General features: G+C 36.8%; 1 protein-coding gene across 5 annotated transcripts in view; it reads left to right on the top strand.

Annotated features, from left to right (window-relative positions):
• The window catches only part of EDIL3 (EGF like repeats and discoidin domains 3), a 557,778-nt gene that overhangs the window by 415,762 nt on the left and 125,867 nt on the right, over nt 1-16,149 (top strand). For all 5 annotated transcript variants that reach the window (XM_075180505.1, XM_075180499.1, XM_075180492.1 and 2 more), the window contains 2 exons: nt 4,829-4,984; nt 9,158-9,302. In XM_075180505.1, the coding sequence (XP_075036606.1) occupies nt 4,829-4,984; nt 9,158-9,302 (301 nt within the window). The remainder of the gene's footprint in view (nt 1-4,828; nt 4,985-9,157; nt 9,303-16,149) is intronic.

Here is a 16,149-nt window from a genome sequence, read left to right as displayed (position 1 = left end):
TATCAAACTAGTTATTCATCATGGTAACAATTTGTCTACAATTTCTTACTTTAAGCTGTGCACATTTTCTCCACCCACCACTGGAAATATATGCAAATTAGAGTAATTAGTTAGCTATAATTCTATTGGTCTAACAAAGAAGATAGCCCTTACCACAGTAGTTCTGGAAGAAAGATGAATAATGTATTCCTGTTTATACAAATAAATACTATACAAATCTATTGTACATGTTTTAATATAACAATATGCTTATTGTGGCAGTGAATGTAGTTCTAACTTAAGCAAATTTGTGCTTAACATACAAACTTTCTTACAGTCATGTTGCTTTCACCCAAAAATTGCTACATTACACTCTTATGAACTAAAACTCTTATTGTCTCTCATCATGTCTCCTGCCCTGGTTGCTGTAGCCTCCTCATGTCAAGAATCATCCGCACCTAACATTATTTTATCATCATCATCATCATCATTTATTTATACAGCACCAGCAAATTCCATAGTGGTTTACAATTGGGAACAGACACAGTAATAAAACGAAAACCATACTAGGTAATACAGACAGACAGAGAATTAACAAGGCTCTGCTCGCAAGCTTGAAATCTATCTGACACTGCTTCAATATGTGCTAAATGCAATGGTAATCTTTGCTTCTTCTCACTTGTCACACTTCTTTTGTTGCACCACACGGAAATGCCTGCAATGGCTTCCCCATATCCTCTAGAATTCACTTCAAATAACTCACCCTCAACTTCGCAGCCCACAAGAACAATGCTCCTCCATACACTTCAAAACTCATCTGAAAATACTCTAAACCCTTTTAGATCTGCCTATGGCTTATTTTGCCTCTTTTATAATAATCACCTTGTGCTCCCTGTAACAAAACTTACCATGTACCTCTATCCAGCTATGGAATTCACCATCATGCCTGATCTGTTCTCCCTCAACCTTAAAATCTTTACACTCTCTGAAAACCTACCTCTTTATTAGAGGTGGGAGTATTTTGTCTTTCATGGAAAATCCAGAGAATCTTTAATCAGGTCAAACAATTCAGGCTTATCTATAATATAAATGTCTAGTGGCGTGTGTTAGTCTGTGTGTGTGTGTGTGTGTGTGTGTGTGTGTGTGTGTGTGTGTGTGTGTGTGTGTGTGTGTGTGTGTGTGAAAAAAATAAAACCAAGCTGCAGGCCACCTGCTTGGCGGAGTTATACACTGACCTACTAAATTCTTAGTGTGTGTGTGGAAAAAAAATTCAGAAAGGGCTGAAATTTGGTATACTAAGATGTTTTTAATATGTTAATTTAATTTGTTAATTGTTAAAAGTGTTTAAAAAGATTTTAAAAAAATATATATATATTTCTTGAAGGAGAAGTGACAGTTGGGAGTGGTTGGTGGTTGCCGGGGGTGACAGTTGGGAGTGGTTGGTGGTTGAGACCTGGGCTATGGGCCAAATGCATGACAAGAACCTTTTTAACACCTTAAGTAGCTTGATTTGACTAGAATGCATGAGTATTATGCACGGGTTAACTTGGCATGTAATATGTCTTGTACAATTTCAAAGTAAAACAGGGTAAGGGTTGTATAATCTATTGGTATCTATAGATTAATGCATCTAGTAGAAAATTCAGGAGATTGTGTACTTTGTCCCAATAGAGATAGATCATTAAACAAGTCCACTATGCAATTACATTGTAAACTCACAAGATAGTGGTTATTGGCTTGAACTCACTGCGCTTTGTCAGTGTCAATAATTTTGAAGCTGGGCTTCAATAATTTAATCTCATCTCTTGACTAAGAAGAGTCTTGAAAGGGAGGTCTCAAGGCTCTGTGCGCTCGCTGTAAGAACACGTGATTTTCTGAGGTGGTAGGGGAAACTGTCTATAATTAGACCTCCATATTTCCTCTGGTATTCCTTTAAAATAAATATTGTTTTTCTCCATCCTGTTGTCTTTGTCCTACAGGTTTTCTTGCTATTGAATAATGTCTTGTTTCATCTGCTGAAACTCCAAGTTTGATCTTTGTTGGTAGGAGACCACTTCATCTAGCTTCTTTTCTAGATTGTTAGTCCCCTCACCAATTGGTACCTCATCTTTTAATGGATGAACAGCTGTTTAAAGTTATGTTTCCTTCAAGTCTTTTAGGAAGATAAAGAAGTCCATTTGGATAACTAGGAGAGATTCATCTTCCTCTGATTCTGATTCCAAAGGTGATGGCAGGGAATATGTTTTATTGGGCCTTGTCTTTCTTCTTGAAGTATTGTGCAAATTCTTCACTAGAATATTTATTCAGGCCTTTAGGCTTGTTAGGCTCTAAATAGGGTTAAAACATGACAGATCTTGTTTCACAGTTTGGTCACAATGGCTATGTTTATATAAAGATCAGGTATCAGAGAGCAGATGAATTTGCAGTACAAGCCCCATTATGGAAGCTCTGTAGAATTTTTGATTTCTATGATGTTACAAAAGTTGGTATGTGATACTGTAAAATCATCAATTGTTCATATTAAAAGCCTGAAGATTGTTATTGTAGTAATATAGCATCAGGGAGTAGTAGTAAAATGTGGTGATATTGAATCTTTCTAGGATCTTTAGGATTACGTATTAAATATTAAGTTTTGTCAAAACTTTCAGAATCTATCCTTAGCAAGGAGCCTGCCTCCAATATCTGTTATATATTGTAATTATAGTTAGAAATATTTTACAGGCCACCTCCAAGGCCTTAGATCAATTTGGAGAGTTGGTCTTAATGGAATGGGTTACTTGGATTTCCTGACTACCTGTGGTATGGACCAGAGAGGTAGATGGTAAGTTCCTCCGTGCTTTCTGTCTCAATTCAAGTTCATGATAGCGGTAGATGGATGCTGTAAGTTGGGTCACAGCACAGGTGCCTCAGTAAAGGACAGATAAAATTTTCGCTGCTGTGAAAGATGGTGGGAAGGTCCTGATTACACTTAGGTCTCAGACCACAGGGTCAAGGCTTGACGGAGATGATCTGTTCAGCTGACATTGTCTTAGTGGGTTGATAGACTGGAATTAGATCTGTCAACTTCAGGCCAAAGAGCTTTAGACATTTAGTGCTGTGTAGACTTGGTAAATCATTCAGATATTTGGGATGCAGTCAAAAGTGTGGAGGAGAAATGTTCCTCTCAGTAAGGTCTGTGGGTATTTAGCAAAACTAAAGCTGCCGGTATCAGGCCTATATAGGTCATGTAGCTTTAAGTCATTAGTTTGATGTAGGTTGCGAGAATTCTTCTGGTATTCATGGAAGAAGTGGTCCTCTCAGCATGACCCATGATGATCTGGGTAACGGGCCAGAACTATAGCCACCGGCTTCAGGCCCAAATAGACTACTTATCATTAGGGTACATCTGAGGTGGAGGACTGTAGGATCCTGCCAGTGCACAAGGCTCAATCCATGTGGTCAATGGCCGACATAGAATCCCAAGAGGAATGCTCCACATTGAATGCCCTGTAGCAATCATGTTGATGGGCCATAACTAGAGCCGCCAGCTTCAGGCCGCATGTCTTTTTGTCTGTTTCAATTACACAGTACATAGGGAGATGGAAATGTTCAGTCTAGGGATAGACAAAGGGATAGACAATGTGCTCTATCTGCAGTTTTTATCTGATTTAGGTGTAAAGAAGATATTCATAGATTTAGTTCAAGATGCAGCAGAGCTGATATGAAATGCAACCTTCCTATTTAGGCAGTCAGGCCATGCCCAACAACTTTTAATTTAAATAAACATTTAAATCTAGTAGCTCAAGCAGGAATATCCAAATGACAGCCCAAAGGCAACACCCAGCATGCAATTGAGTCTCTTGTGGCCTACATTATATAGAATATTTTTTTAATACTGAAACCACTGCTGCTTCAGTACATAATCTGGCAGCAGGGATACATTGAAATGTGTTTGTTTATGTATTCACTAGAATGTCTTAAAGTCAAGACAGTGAATAAAAAAAATCTTTTTAGTAGAGTTTTGCTTTATGGATCTCAATTTTGTAAAATTACTGGCCAGTTACCTACTTAGGATTGTTTCTAAAATATTTTTATTGTCAATTTAAATTTTAAATGAGGAAGACAGAATTCAAAGAAGGGAGGGAAGAGAGGTGGGGGAAGTGCATAACACACAGAGACACGCTGGGCTGGGGGGCAGGGGGGATTTTGTCCCCCGGACCGGTCCCATAGTGGGCTACCTTGGGCTGGGTCACTGAGTCACCTGCATTTTTTCCTTTAAAATGTTCCTAATAGGCTGCTGAGTCAAGTTTAGTCCGGGACTAATATTTAACAGCCCTCCCCTGATAACACATTATAAGCCAATTGACATATTCCATTATAACAGTGTTATAAAGTATATGATTTAGATTTAGTTACTTAACATTGGATTTTACTGTATTCAGAGCTGGATTTAACCCCATGAGGCCTTCTTCACCTCTGTCCCTCAAAAACCCCTGTACCCTACCTTAAGTATGCCAGTATGCCAAACGTACAGAGCCTGATTCATGTCCAAACATAACTTCCACGTAAGCTGCATTCTTATAAAAAGAAAATGCAATTTGAGCATAGTTCCGGCCATATTCAAATCCAAGGGTATTAGTTGCATGCGAACATTAATTGCATGTAATTGAGTTCATGAGCTATTGAACGCAATATACGATACACAAATGGATGTTTCATCAAAACATGAATGGGCCTCCAGAATGTACATTATCATCATATGTTTTAATAAACATTTCAGAAAAATAGGGTGAAAATAAATCTTACAGACGCAGTGTTAAAGTTAGACATAGCTCTTTTTAACTGATTAATGTATTTTTATTTTTTTCAGATAAATTTACAGAGGAAAATGAGAGTCACTGGTGTTATTACTCAAGGAGCAAAGAGAATAGGAAGCCCAGAATATATAAAATCATATAAGATTGCATACAGTGATGATGGAAAGTCATGGTCAACATACAAAATAAAACGAACCAGTGAAGATATGGTAAGTCATTATCTACATGTGCATAAATGAGAACTATGCCTATATCTTTCCCCCTTACACCCCTGTAACTCAGGTCAAAAAAATTTGCTCCACTATTGGAAATCTAATTTCTGTACTGCTCTGCAAAGCTACGGACATCAGTGCACCTGATCCATACTTCAAGGAATGCACTCATTCCTACACAAACAACATCTAACGTCACATAACTATGGACTATGGCAGAAATCTAGGCACACTTGCATATATTGAGGCACATGCTAGGACCATATCTGATATTGCAGTGAGCAGTTCTTCGTAAATGACCTTTTCTGACTAGTAACGCTGTTTGTTAAGTACTGCCTTACTACCAATATTGATGCATACTTGCCCAGTCGACAAAGTCATACCTTGCTTTCTTCTGGACACCAAGTACATTTTTTCTCATTATTCTTAAAACATGGTTCCATAGTTATTCATCTTTAGATAATTCAACAGAACTGCCTTACTTACCAGTTAAGTTACCACTTTAACATGCCAGTCTTAGGGGATCTTCACATTTGTTATCTGACTAGTCAGTTTATATATGCACAGTGAAACTGATAGCACAGATTAAAAAAAATAGAAAAATAAAAAAATAAAAGTAAAAACATCTAAAATTATTCCCAATTGAAATAAATGCATTATTCAAAGATTAAAGCATGTTTTCATTTATTTTCCTCTGTTATAATCCTGAGATGTGTATCATCCTGAGATGGTGAACTGAATAATGACTATAGCAGGTACCGCCATGATCCTTGTATATAGGCTTCCCCATGCTTTCCAATGATTTTAATGATGTGATTCTGTCCCCTTTGGAGGCTTTGGAAGGGCTTGAAGAAATTACTGTAAAGAGGCCTGAAATTCCTCCTGGCGGCCCTGATTATCAGGATGCCCATTAATTCTGGAATTTTATTTCTTAAGCTACGAGCATTTGTATACAGAGCCTGAAGATTTCATAATCTTTTCTACCATGTCTTTATGCAGTTGAAAAGTTTTATATTTTTTGTCTCACTTCTCTGCCCACCTCTGCAGGTTTAGATAGCGTCTAACTCCTACAAACCCAAATCCTCGCACTTCTAAAACTAAGATACACTTTAAATGCATTGATGTGAAGAAACCAGTATATATGCTGGCAATACTCCTGAAAAAGACTTATTGTGCTGTATGGTCATTGGAGCCATACTCAGAACTGCCTTACTTAGCAGTTAAGTTACCACTTTGACATGCCAGTCTTAGGGGATATTCGCATGTGTTATCTGACTAGCCAGTTTATATACGCACAGTGAAACTGATAGCACAGATTAAAAAAAATTGAAAAATAAAAAAATAAAAGTAAAAACATATCTAAAAATTATTTCCAATTGAAATAAATGCTTTATTCAAAGATTAAAGCATGTTATAATTTATTTTCCTCTGTTATAATCCTGTGATGTGTATCCCAAATATATCCCAAATATATACAATGAAATACCCCAAGATTAGGTTCAGTTTTCCTACCTGTGTCCCTATACTTAGCACTTTTCTCTTGCTCTGTATTACCTATGTCAGTTGTACAATCCAAACCTGCAAGCCCCCCTACAACAAAGAATATCTTAAAGATTGGACAGTACTTTAGTTTTTTGAACATCTCATGGAAAACAACCGCATTACATCCACTGCACTGCACACCAACAAATATTGTATCAGATGTTAAGAGTAGTGACAAAGCTTGTGCATCTCTCCATTTCAAAGCACAGCATAAAATAATCAACCGTTGTATTTCCTTAAGCTTTAGTACTAAGTAATCAGTTTTGTCTTGGTTAAGGTGAATTGACAGTATAAGGATTAGTTAATGATTTTCTGTAACTCAAGCCAGTGCACACGCTGGGAATAGATAGCTAGTAACTATAAGTGTGGGATTCTGGACTAGAAAATAACCTCTATGTATTTTTGCTGCTATCAGCAGACATAGTAAAAACTTATAAATGCATGATAAATTAATTTATTTTCATTATATGCAACATGCATTGTTATAGTTTGTGAAACTATATCATAGGTTTGTGGCATCTATTGGGAAGCATTTTTTACTTTATGATTACACAAGAAAATTAAAGTATGTATTCTGTATTACAGATATGGCAAAGTCCCTGGAAAGACGGCTGCATGTAGCAACCCATGGGGTTCCTAATAGGGGAAAGAGCATGTTAAAAAAATATATAAACCTTTGTAGTGAAAATTTAAGCTCATTCACGTTTCATCCCATTGCATGAAAATCTCGTTTTGCACGTGTGAATTCCAAACATTCAGCCAGAATTCAGAAAATAACACCACAATCCACCTAGCCCCTTATATCAGAATGATCAGTCAATTTCATGTTCATACACTAAGTCACATGTTTATATTTATACACAGTATATATATATATATATATATATATATATATATATATATATATATATATATATATACAAGTTAACCCGTGCATGATACTCATGCATTCTAGTCAAATCAAGCTACTTAAGGTCTTAAAAAGGTTCTTGTCATGCATTTGGGCCTAGCCCAGGCCTCCTCAGGGGAAGAGCGTTACTTCCCGATGCAAGCGCCCTTTTTAATGTGTGTTCATGAGGTAAAATTACCTCACGAAAATGAGTTTGACCCCTCAACTCGTAAGTTTAGCCTTTACTACCCCTCTCACGGGAGGAAGGGGGGATGATGGAAGTTAACTGACTTCACTATTCTAATTTTTTTTGTCAAATAATGTCAGTATACCAAATTTCAGGTCAATTGGATGAGCCCTTTCTGAGAAAATAGTTTTTTCCACACACACACACACACACACACACACACACACACACTAACACCCTCCGCAAGGCTTTTACTTTTATATATTAGATAATGCTAAGAATTTAATAGGTCAGTGTAAATGTCCGCCCAGCAGGTGGCGCTGCAGCTTGTTTTTTTTTTTTCTTACACACAGACTAACACACGCCACTAGGCTTATATATATTATATATATATATATATATATATATATATATATATATATATATATATATATATATATAATATCATGCATATAGATGCATGATATCATAAAGCAGCTTTCTAAATGAACCTTGCCATATTCAGATTATGCATATGGAATTTGAACATATTTGTTGACCTTATTTATTTATATGTTTAAGACAATAGTGTAACACCCATACATGGATAAAAGTAAAGAGTAGGCTCTGAGATGTTGCTAAGCACATTATTTCAGTGGTAGTCATTTTTAAGTCATAAATAACAACGACACTATATACCCGGACATCGTAATGACAAAACTGAGATTCCCGACATCTTCATATTCCCGGCCTTTGAAAAAGCTGACTTACAAGAATTTCCACCAATGCACAGGCCGGCACACAAAATTACGTGAGTTGTAAACTTGACACCATTATTGGTGTGAAGGGGGCAATGCAAGTACGTGAAAGATGGACAATGTAGAAGGATTATTAAAAAAGCATTGTCCAGCCGGCACATACTTGCATTGCCCCCTTAAGACCACCATTAATAGTGTTGTGTTTACAACGGACGTCATTTAGTGTGCCGGCCTGTGCATCCGTGGAAATTCTTGTAAGTCAGCTTTTTCAACAGTCAGGAATATGAAGAATCACAGTTTCAACATCACGATGTCCGGGTAAGTAGTGTCAGTGTTATCAACATCAATATTGAGTACCCAACCCCATTATTTGATATGATTATACTATTGCATGGCTTGAATACCAGAATATCTATATTAGAGAAAAATGTCCTATTTTATTATTTTAAAGTGAAACTTTAACAAACATATGTGTACATGTTAGAAGCACCTAAAAATGTGTCTAGACTGGTTGAGAGGTCGGGAACCAGGTCATTTGAGAACCTAGTAAGGTATGCCATTCTAATCCTTCTTAATGTGCAGTAGTGAGGCGAACCCATGCAAAACATCAGCGCCAATGGTGTTGGGTTGGGCACAACTTAATCATGTTGTAAGAGCTATATGTCACAACATTTTTATAATGTGTCTGCCTTGAATCTGTGAGCAATATGAATAATGTTACCCATATTACACATCACAATTTTCTGTCCCATGTAGCATTACAAAAGATGAAAAAATAAAATGGCAAATAAAATTTCCTCTTACTTTTAACGCAGGTATTCCGAGGAAATGTGGACAATAACACCCCTTACGCAAATTACTTCACGCCACCAATTGAAACCCAGTACATTCGCTTATATCCACAGGTGTGCAGACGGCATTGCACTCTGAGAATGGAACTGCTGGGGTGTGAACTATCAGGTTGGTCTACTTTTACCAAGATTTAATGCATTGCTTTTGACTTGTTTGCTACATTCTTAAGTATTTCTTTTTTTCTGTGCAATCTCCACGGTAAAATCAGAAAATAGGCAAGCAGATGTCTGGTGGGCTGGCTGTGTGACAAAATGAAACATTGCTTAGATGTGATAGAACTTAGAAAATACTTATGAGAAGTAGAACATTTGAAGTCAAAGGTTAAAAACGTCTTAAGCTGACAGATCGTCCATATTTATTTTAGTTGACAATAAGAAGTCTGAAGCTAGTAGATTGCCCCTGATTATTTATGTAAATCATCTTTCCTTCTGGCTGTATTGTGTTATCAGAATTCTTATAAGAAAATGCTAACAACGGAGATGACAAATCTTGATAAGGATGTTTTGTTTTTATTAACTTATTAATAATATCTTTATTTTTTATTTTCATGGAACCTTTTTTTTTTTACTTAATACATAATTCCAAAATGCTTTCATAAATGTGATTGAATATAAAGTGCCAGGGAACTGAATTGTTCTATGGTAAAAGTTCTTAACTATTCTAAACAATGCACTGCAGCAAAAGCAAATAGCTACATGACTTAGCTCATTGACCCTCCAGAAAAGTTTTGCAAACATAACCTAAAGTTTGACCTCTTTGTCAGGCATTATCTTAGACATATTGCTTCTAAAACACTAAAGCAATTTCATTTTCCAGATTTTTTTTTTTCTTTCTTTCTAGAGTAGGCGGTAAATCCATTTTCAGGTAGCGTATTAGATGGCTACTCTTATTGTATAAGTGGCGGTCACTGAGTTCAAGTGTGATACAGCAAAACAATTTGTGGTAAATGATTTCTGGCCATCAAGAGGCACACAGAAATGATTCAGAATTGAAAACATTCTGCATTAATCTTGCTGTTTCAAGTATATCAGGATTTTGTGAAGTGAACAGAAAGCTTAATAAAGGTACTTCAGCAAATTAGTTTTTTGTTGTCTTTCATTCCTGACACCCAATTTCAAAGCCACCCAAGTTATCTGTGATGGACTTGCTAAGTTAATTGGTTTTCTGCTTTGATTTTATTTTCAAGGTCATGACACTTTACCTCAATGTCAGCCCTTGTGTTTTATACTTATGCACCAATACCTGCATTCTGTTTTATTTGTGCACTTAATTTCCAGGCTTAGATTTATAGAGACTATAAGATATGGATAGTGAAATATAATTTTGATTTAAGATGATGTACAGATTTGTTTTGACAGGAGGTTTTTAATTATAGAACTATAGCAGGTATTTTAGTGAGTGTGACGATTCAGAGCATCGGAATGCATGTACACTGTATTTCCATTGCTGAATTTTAAAATGCAAATAAATCACACAACACTTACACTAACAATAACACCTTGTGGGAAATACCATCATTACTGGGCAGATCATCAATATGTCCTTAATCCAGCTACATTAGTAAAGCTAATAACTTTAACAGACACCATTAATTAACATTTAGAAAAATCAACATAAAAAAGGTACTCATAATCTCCCAAAATACTTTCATACATTTCTATTTATGTTCCATCTTTAATACAGTTTCACTGCTTGTTGGCATTTCCTGATTAATGGAATCTCTTTGCAGAGAACGTGGAGACCAGTTTAGCAACAGTCTATTACTTTAAAATATAAGATGACCCCTGCCACTGTATTTGGGAAAGTATAAAACTAGGGGTGGGCAAGTGTAAGTTTGGTACACTAAGAGTGTGTACACATAAGTGTAGCACACCCCTTGGAGATGCAACCTAAAGAGTCTTACCCAGATATACTTCTTAGGAAGCATATGTTTTGTGGGTACCAGGCACCTGGGACAAAAATTTTTGTTGATAAAAATGACACCATTTTTGTAGCGTATATAAACTCTCCTGATTGGCTGTTTGTGAATCGAAGCCTCCAGTTAATAGCACCTTATACATTAACTACATTAACCTGCAGCACAGTCATGAGTTCAATTCCCGACCATGGCCTTATCTGTGTGGAGTTTGTATGTTCTCCCTGTGTTTGTGTGGGTTTCCTCCGGGTGCTCCGGTTTCCTCCCACACTCCAAAAACATACTAGTAGGTTAATTGGCTGCTATCAAAAATTGACCCTAGTCTCTCTCTCTGTCTGTGTGTGTGTGTATGTTAGCGAATTTAGACTGTACTCTCCAATGGGGCAGGGACTGATGTGAACGAGTTCTCTGTACAGCGCTGCGGAATCAGTGGCGCTATCAAAATGATGATGATGATAATGATGATTAACTACATGGCGGTATTATGTCAAGTTGGGGCTGTCTATTCATATTTCTTATTTGTCATTTCCATTTGGATTTTTATAGTACAGCTTTACATTGCATGTTTAAAGCATTAAACAACAGATGTTGGAGTGTTTTGTATTTAATTACATTTTCCAGGGAAAATGTGACTTTTGCATTTATTAATAACACTGCAAGACTCTACTCTCTCATATGTATATGACATTTCATTATATTATGTAGGAATAAAGTAATGCAACTTATGCATTTATAACTAACACTGTGAAGCCATATCTCTGTGTATACTTACACATTGGGTGTAAGTATACTCATTTGTATGTCTGTTGTATATAAATACTGCTATGTTTAGAGTTGGGCATAATCTGAGATACATGTGGCCCAACATATACACTTAAGACCACAATTTTCTTAACCCAAAATAACTCTAAATGAGGCCAATAATGTATTGCATGTAGTAAATAGAAGGTGCACATGATATAAACACTATCATTACATTTATAAAACCAGTCCATTTATCCTATATATCAAAAAGACTTTTTAGTTTGTAATCCAAGGTTTATAGTTTGTAGTTACTTTCCAGAAACAGAGGAAAGAGGCAAAAACTCCTTTGGGAATTTGCCATGTTTAAAGGCTACCATGCTAACAGCAAAATGAAAGTTTCCCTGAATAGATCTGGTGGCATTACAGATATCATATTTTCAGGTGTTTAAGCAGGTGTTGGCATTAACGCACGGTCCATAAACAATCTACAACACATTTGCTGTACCACACTATGATGTAGCATTTCATAGCATTTTGACATAGCATATATTCTGTATATTTATATATACATTGCAGTGATATTCCTGTTGATTAATACTTAGGTATTTTTTCAATAACATTTTATGGACTGCTGTATGTTGAATAGCAACCTGTTTTTGTCTATTTATATTAGCTAACAAAAATGACCCAATAATTTGCCACATGCTATGTAGGTGTTCTCTCCAAGTCTTACCTCACTTGGCAGAATCTAGAATGCACTGATGAATTCTAATAACGTTGAAACAGTAGAATATGAAGATGGCAGGGCTTCTATGTGTTAAATATTACAGTGTTTTAATAGCCTGTAAGAACTGTATATATTGGTGTGCAGTAAGTAACATTTAAACAGAGCAGATATTGGGAAACGTTTATTAAGATATAAGAATTGAAGTTGAACCTTTTTTGTGCTTAAGTATATAATAGTAAAGGAAAATATGTATACTAGACATATAGGTTTTTTTATGAACCACAAAAACTGCAGACCCGTACTACTTCTTTAATTATGCACCTGTACCACTGCCAAGCACAATTCATGTTGGACACTGATTTCATAGTCATTGTAACTGCACCCATACATATGGGCATGGCCTACATTTGTGGCATTATTGATTTACTTGTTAATAATGCCCATAGTAGAAAGAGGAAAAATGTGTCCTATTGAAAGTACAGGATGAGGCCCAGTATCCGCCACTTCAAGTGTGATGGAAAATGATGTCCTTTTGCAGAAAAGAAAGGCTGTGTGCCATCCTGCAAAACAGCCTTCAAATCCACTTTCTCTGCCCCTTCATCTCATTTAAATAACCTTATCTTGTAATCCAAAATCCTTCTCCTGTCGGTAGGTACAACTTTTTGCAACCCACAGACACCAACATTTTGACACTTAAAATCCATACATCAACACATAAAATCTGTTATAGTTAAGCAATAGTAGATGTGTGACATCACAAAGAAGATTTTGTACTTCAGTTATGCACTTTTTTAACAGAGCCTTATCATTGAATGTTATCCTACTGTACTGGTCATGACTATTATATTGTGATCGTATTTAAATAGGTAAAGTCCTGTAATAACAATGTATTATAGTTATTCCCTTAATATTTACATTCAAAATAACCAACTAAATAAATAGTGTTAGAAATATATTCTTTGCTATGGATTATTAACTGCTTTTCAAAGAGCAAACAGACTTGTTCCAATCTGTTTTTATAGATAACTGTGTCTGGGAGTCTATGGGGCTGATTCACTAAGGATCTTAAATTTTCTTATTTAAGTCTCCTGGACAAAAGCATGTTACAATGCGAGGGGTGCAAATTAGTATTCTGTTTTGCACATAAGTTAAATACTGTCTGTTTTTTCATGCAGCACACAAAATATCAACTTTAAACTTCAGTGTACAAATAAGCTATCAAGTATTTGTGTGCTACATGAAAAAACAGTGAGTATTTAACTTATGTGTAAAACAGAAAACTAGTTTGCACCCCTTGCATTGTAACATGTCCAGTAGACTTAAATAAGAAAATTCTTAATTGAAGATCCTTAATGAATCAGGCCCTATGTATGCAATAAAAGTTGGTGTGGAATCAACACAGAGAAAGGCAGGAGAGAAGAGAGTTTGCCAGGGAGGATCTGAAAAGAAGAGGACAAGCAGGAAAAAAAAACATAATGGGAGGCAGACAGAGAGATAAAAGGCACTCATAGGAAGACAGCAATAGAAAAAGAGATATGGAAAGCAGGAGGAGAATAAGTGCAAGTATGTGCGAGCAGAAGAAAGAGATGGAGTATACATCAAGTTGAGGTTTATATACAGTGTATTCAGAATGACATATGTTAGTGTTTAAGTCTGTTGTTTACCAACAGTGTGTGTAAGGAATATTGTGTGTATCTTTTATTTCAGTGAGTGTGGATATACAAGAGCATTTAGTGATTTTTATCGGGCTGTGTGCAAGAGTGGAGCTTGCCCTTCCACAAGTGACATACACTATATGGACAAAGGTATTTGGCCACACCTGTTAATTATTGAATTGAGGTGTTTCAATCAGACGCGTTGCCAGAGGAGTATAAAATCAAGCATCTAGCCATGAAGCTTCCATTTGCAAACGAATGTGTTATAAAATGGGTCGTTCTGAAGAGCTCAGTGACTTCAAGTGTGGTACTGTTAAAGGATGCCACCTTTGCAATTTCACAAACCTTTGCGTTTGTGAAATTTCATCACTACTGGATATTCCATGGTCAACTGTAAGTGATATTATTATAAAGTGGAAGCATTTAGGGACAACAGCAAGTCAGCCACAAATCGGAAAACCACGTAAAATCACAGAGTGTGGTCAATGACAGCTAAGGCACATTGTTACCAACGTTCTGTTGATTCCATAGCTGAAGAGTTCTGTGCTTCCAATGGCACTAAAGTAAGCACAAAAACTGTGCGATGGGAGCTTAATGGAATGGGTTACCATAGCCGAGCAGCTGCATGCAAGCCTCACATCTCCAAGACCAATTCCAAGCGTTGGATGGAGTAGTGTAAAGCACACCAGCACTGGACTGTGGAGCAGTGAAAACGTGTTCTGTGAAGTGATGAATTACACTTCTCTGTTTGGCAGTCAGGTGGGTGAGTCTGTGTTTTGACTGCATTATGTTAACTGTGAAATTTAGTTGCGGAGGGATAATGGAATGGGGCTGTTCTTCAATGTTTCGGCTAGACCCCTTATCTCCAGTGAAGGGCAATTTCAATGCTTCAGCATACTAAGTCATTTTTGACAATATTATGCCTCCAACTCTGTGGCAACTGTTTGGGAAAGGCCCTTTTCTATTTCAACATGACTCTGCCACAGTGCACAAAACAGGGACTACAAACACATGATTTGATGAGTTTGATGTGGAAGAACTTGATTGGCCCACACAGAGCCCTGACCTCAAATCCATTGAAAACTTTTGGGATGAACTGGAATGGAGATTGCAAGCCATGCTCTCATCCAACATCAGTGCCTTGCCTCATAAATACTCTACAGAATGAATGGGCACAAATTCCAGACAGAAACACTCCAGCATCTTGTAGAAAGCCTTCCAAGAAGATTGGAAGCTGTTATGGATGCAAAAGGATGACCAATTCCATATTAAAGTATATATATTTGAATACAAAGTCATTACATTCCTTATTGGTGTAAAGGTCAAGCGAATACTTTTGTCCATATAGTGTCAGTGACGAACGCAGGGGGGTTTCTGTGTCTCCAGAAACCCCCCTCCGCTACCTAAGTGCCCACCATAGTGGCACTTTCCTATACAGCAGCCGCGGCGCTGTCAAAGAAGCGTCCGCGGCGGTGCTGTATACAATACAGCACCGCCGCAGACGCTTCTTTGACAGCGCCGCAGCTGCTGTATAGGACAGCACAGCCAAAACGGAGCGCATGCGCAGCAGCTCTCTCACGTGTTTTGATTGATTGCTATAGGCAACATCTCCACTTTTTCAATCCCGCAGTTTATTAAATATATTCCCTGGTCTCTTTAGCACAGTTCTAATTGGCCAGATCCTGGAATGTTGGAGCCCTGTTTGGAAAAGGGCTAGGTACTATCTACCTCCTGGAAAGCTGAACAATGAGTGAATGCACATATTTAATAAACAGGCCTCCTTCCCTTAACTAGCACTGTCATTAAATTATTAGACCCCACATACAGAAACCACACTTTGCTTTGTTAGCCCCTATAATATTTTAATACAATCCATAACCCCCTATATTACATTAATAGTCCAACTCTTTAATA

The sequence above is a fragment of the Mixophyes fleayi genome, chromosome 1, assembly GCF_038048845.1.
Source record: "Mixophyes fleayi isolate aMixFle1 chromosome 1, aMixFle1.hap1, whole genome shotgun sequence".
Classification (NCBI taxonomy): domain Eukaryota; kingdom Metazoa; phylum Chordata; class Amphibia; order Anura; family Limnodynastidae; genus Mixophyes; species Mixophyes fleayi.
The sequence above is the reverse complement of the archived record's forward strand: the minus strand, read 5'-3'. Positions and strand labels throughout refer to the sequence as shown.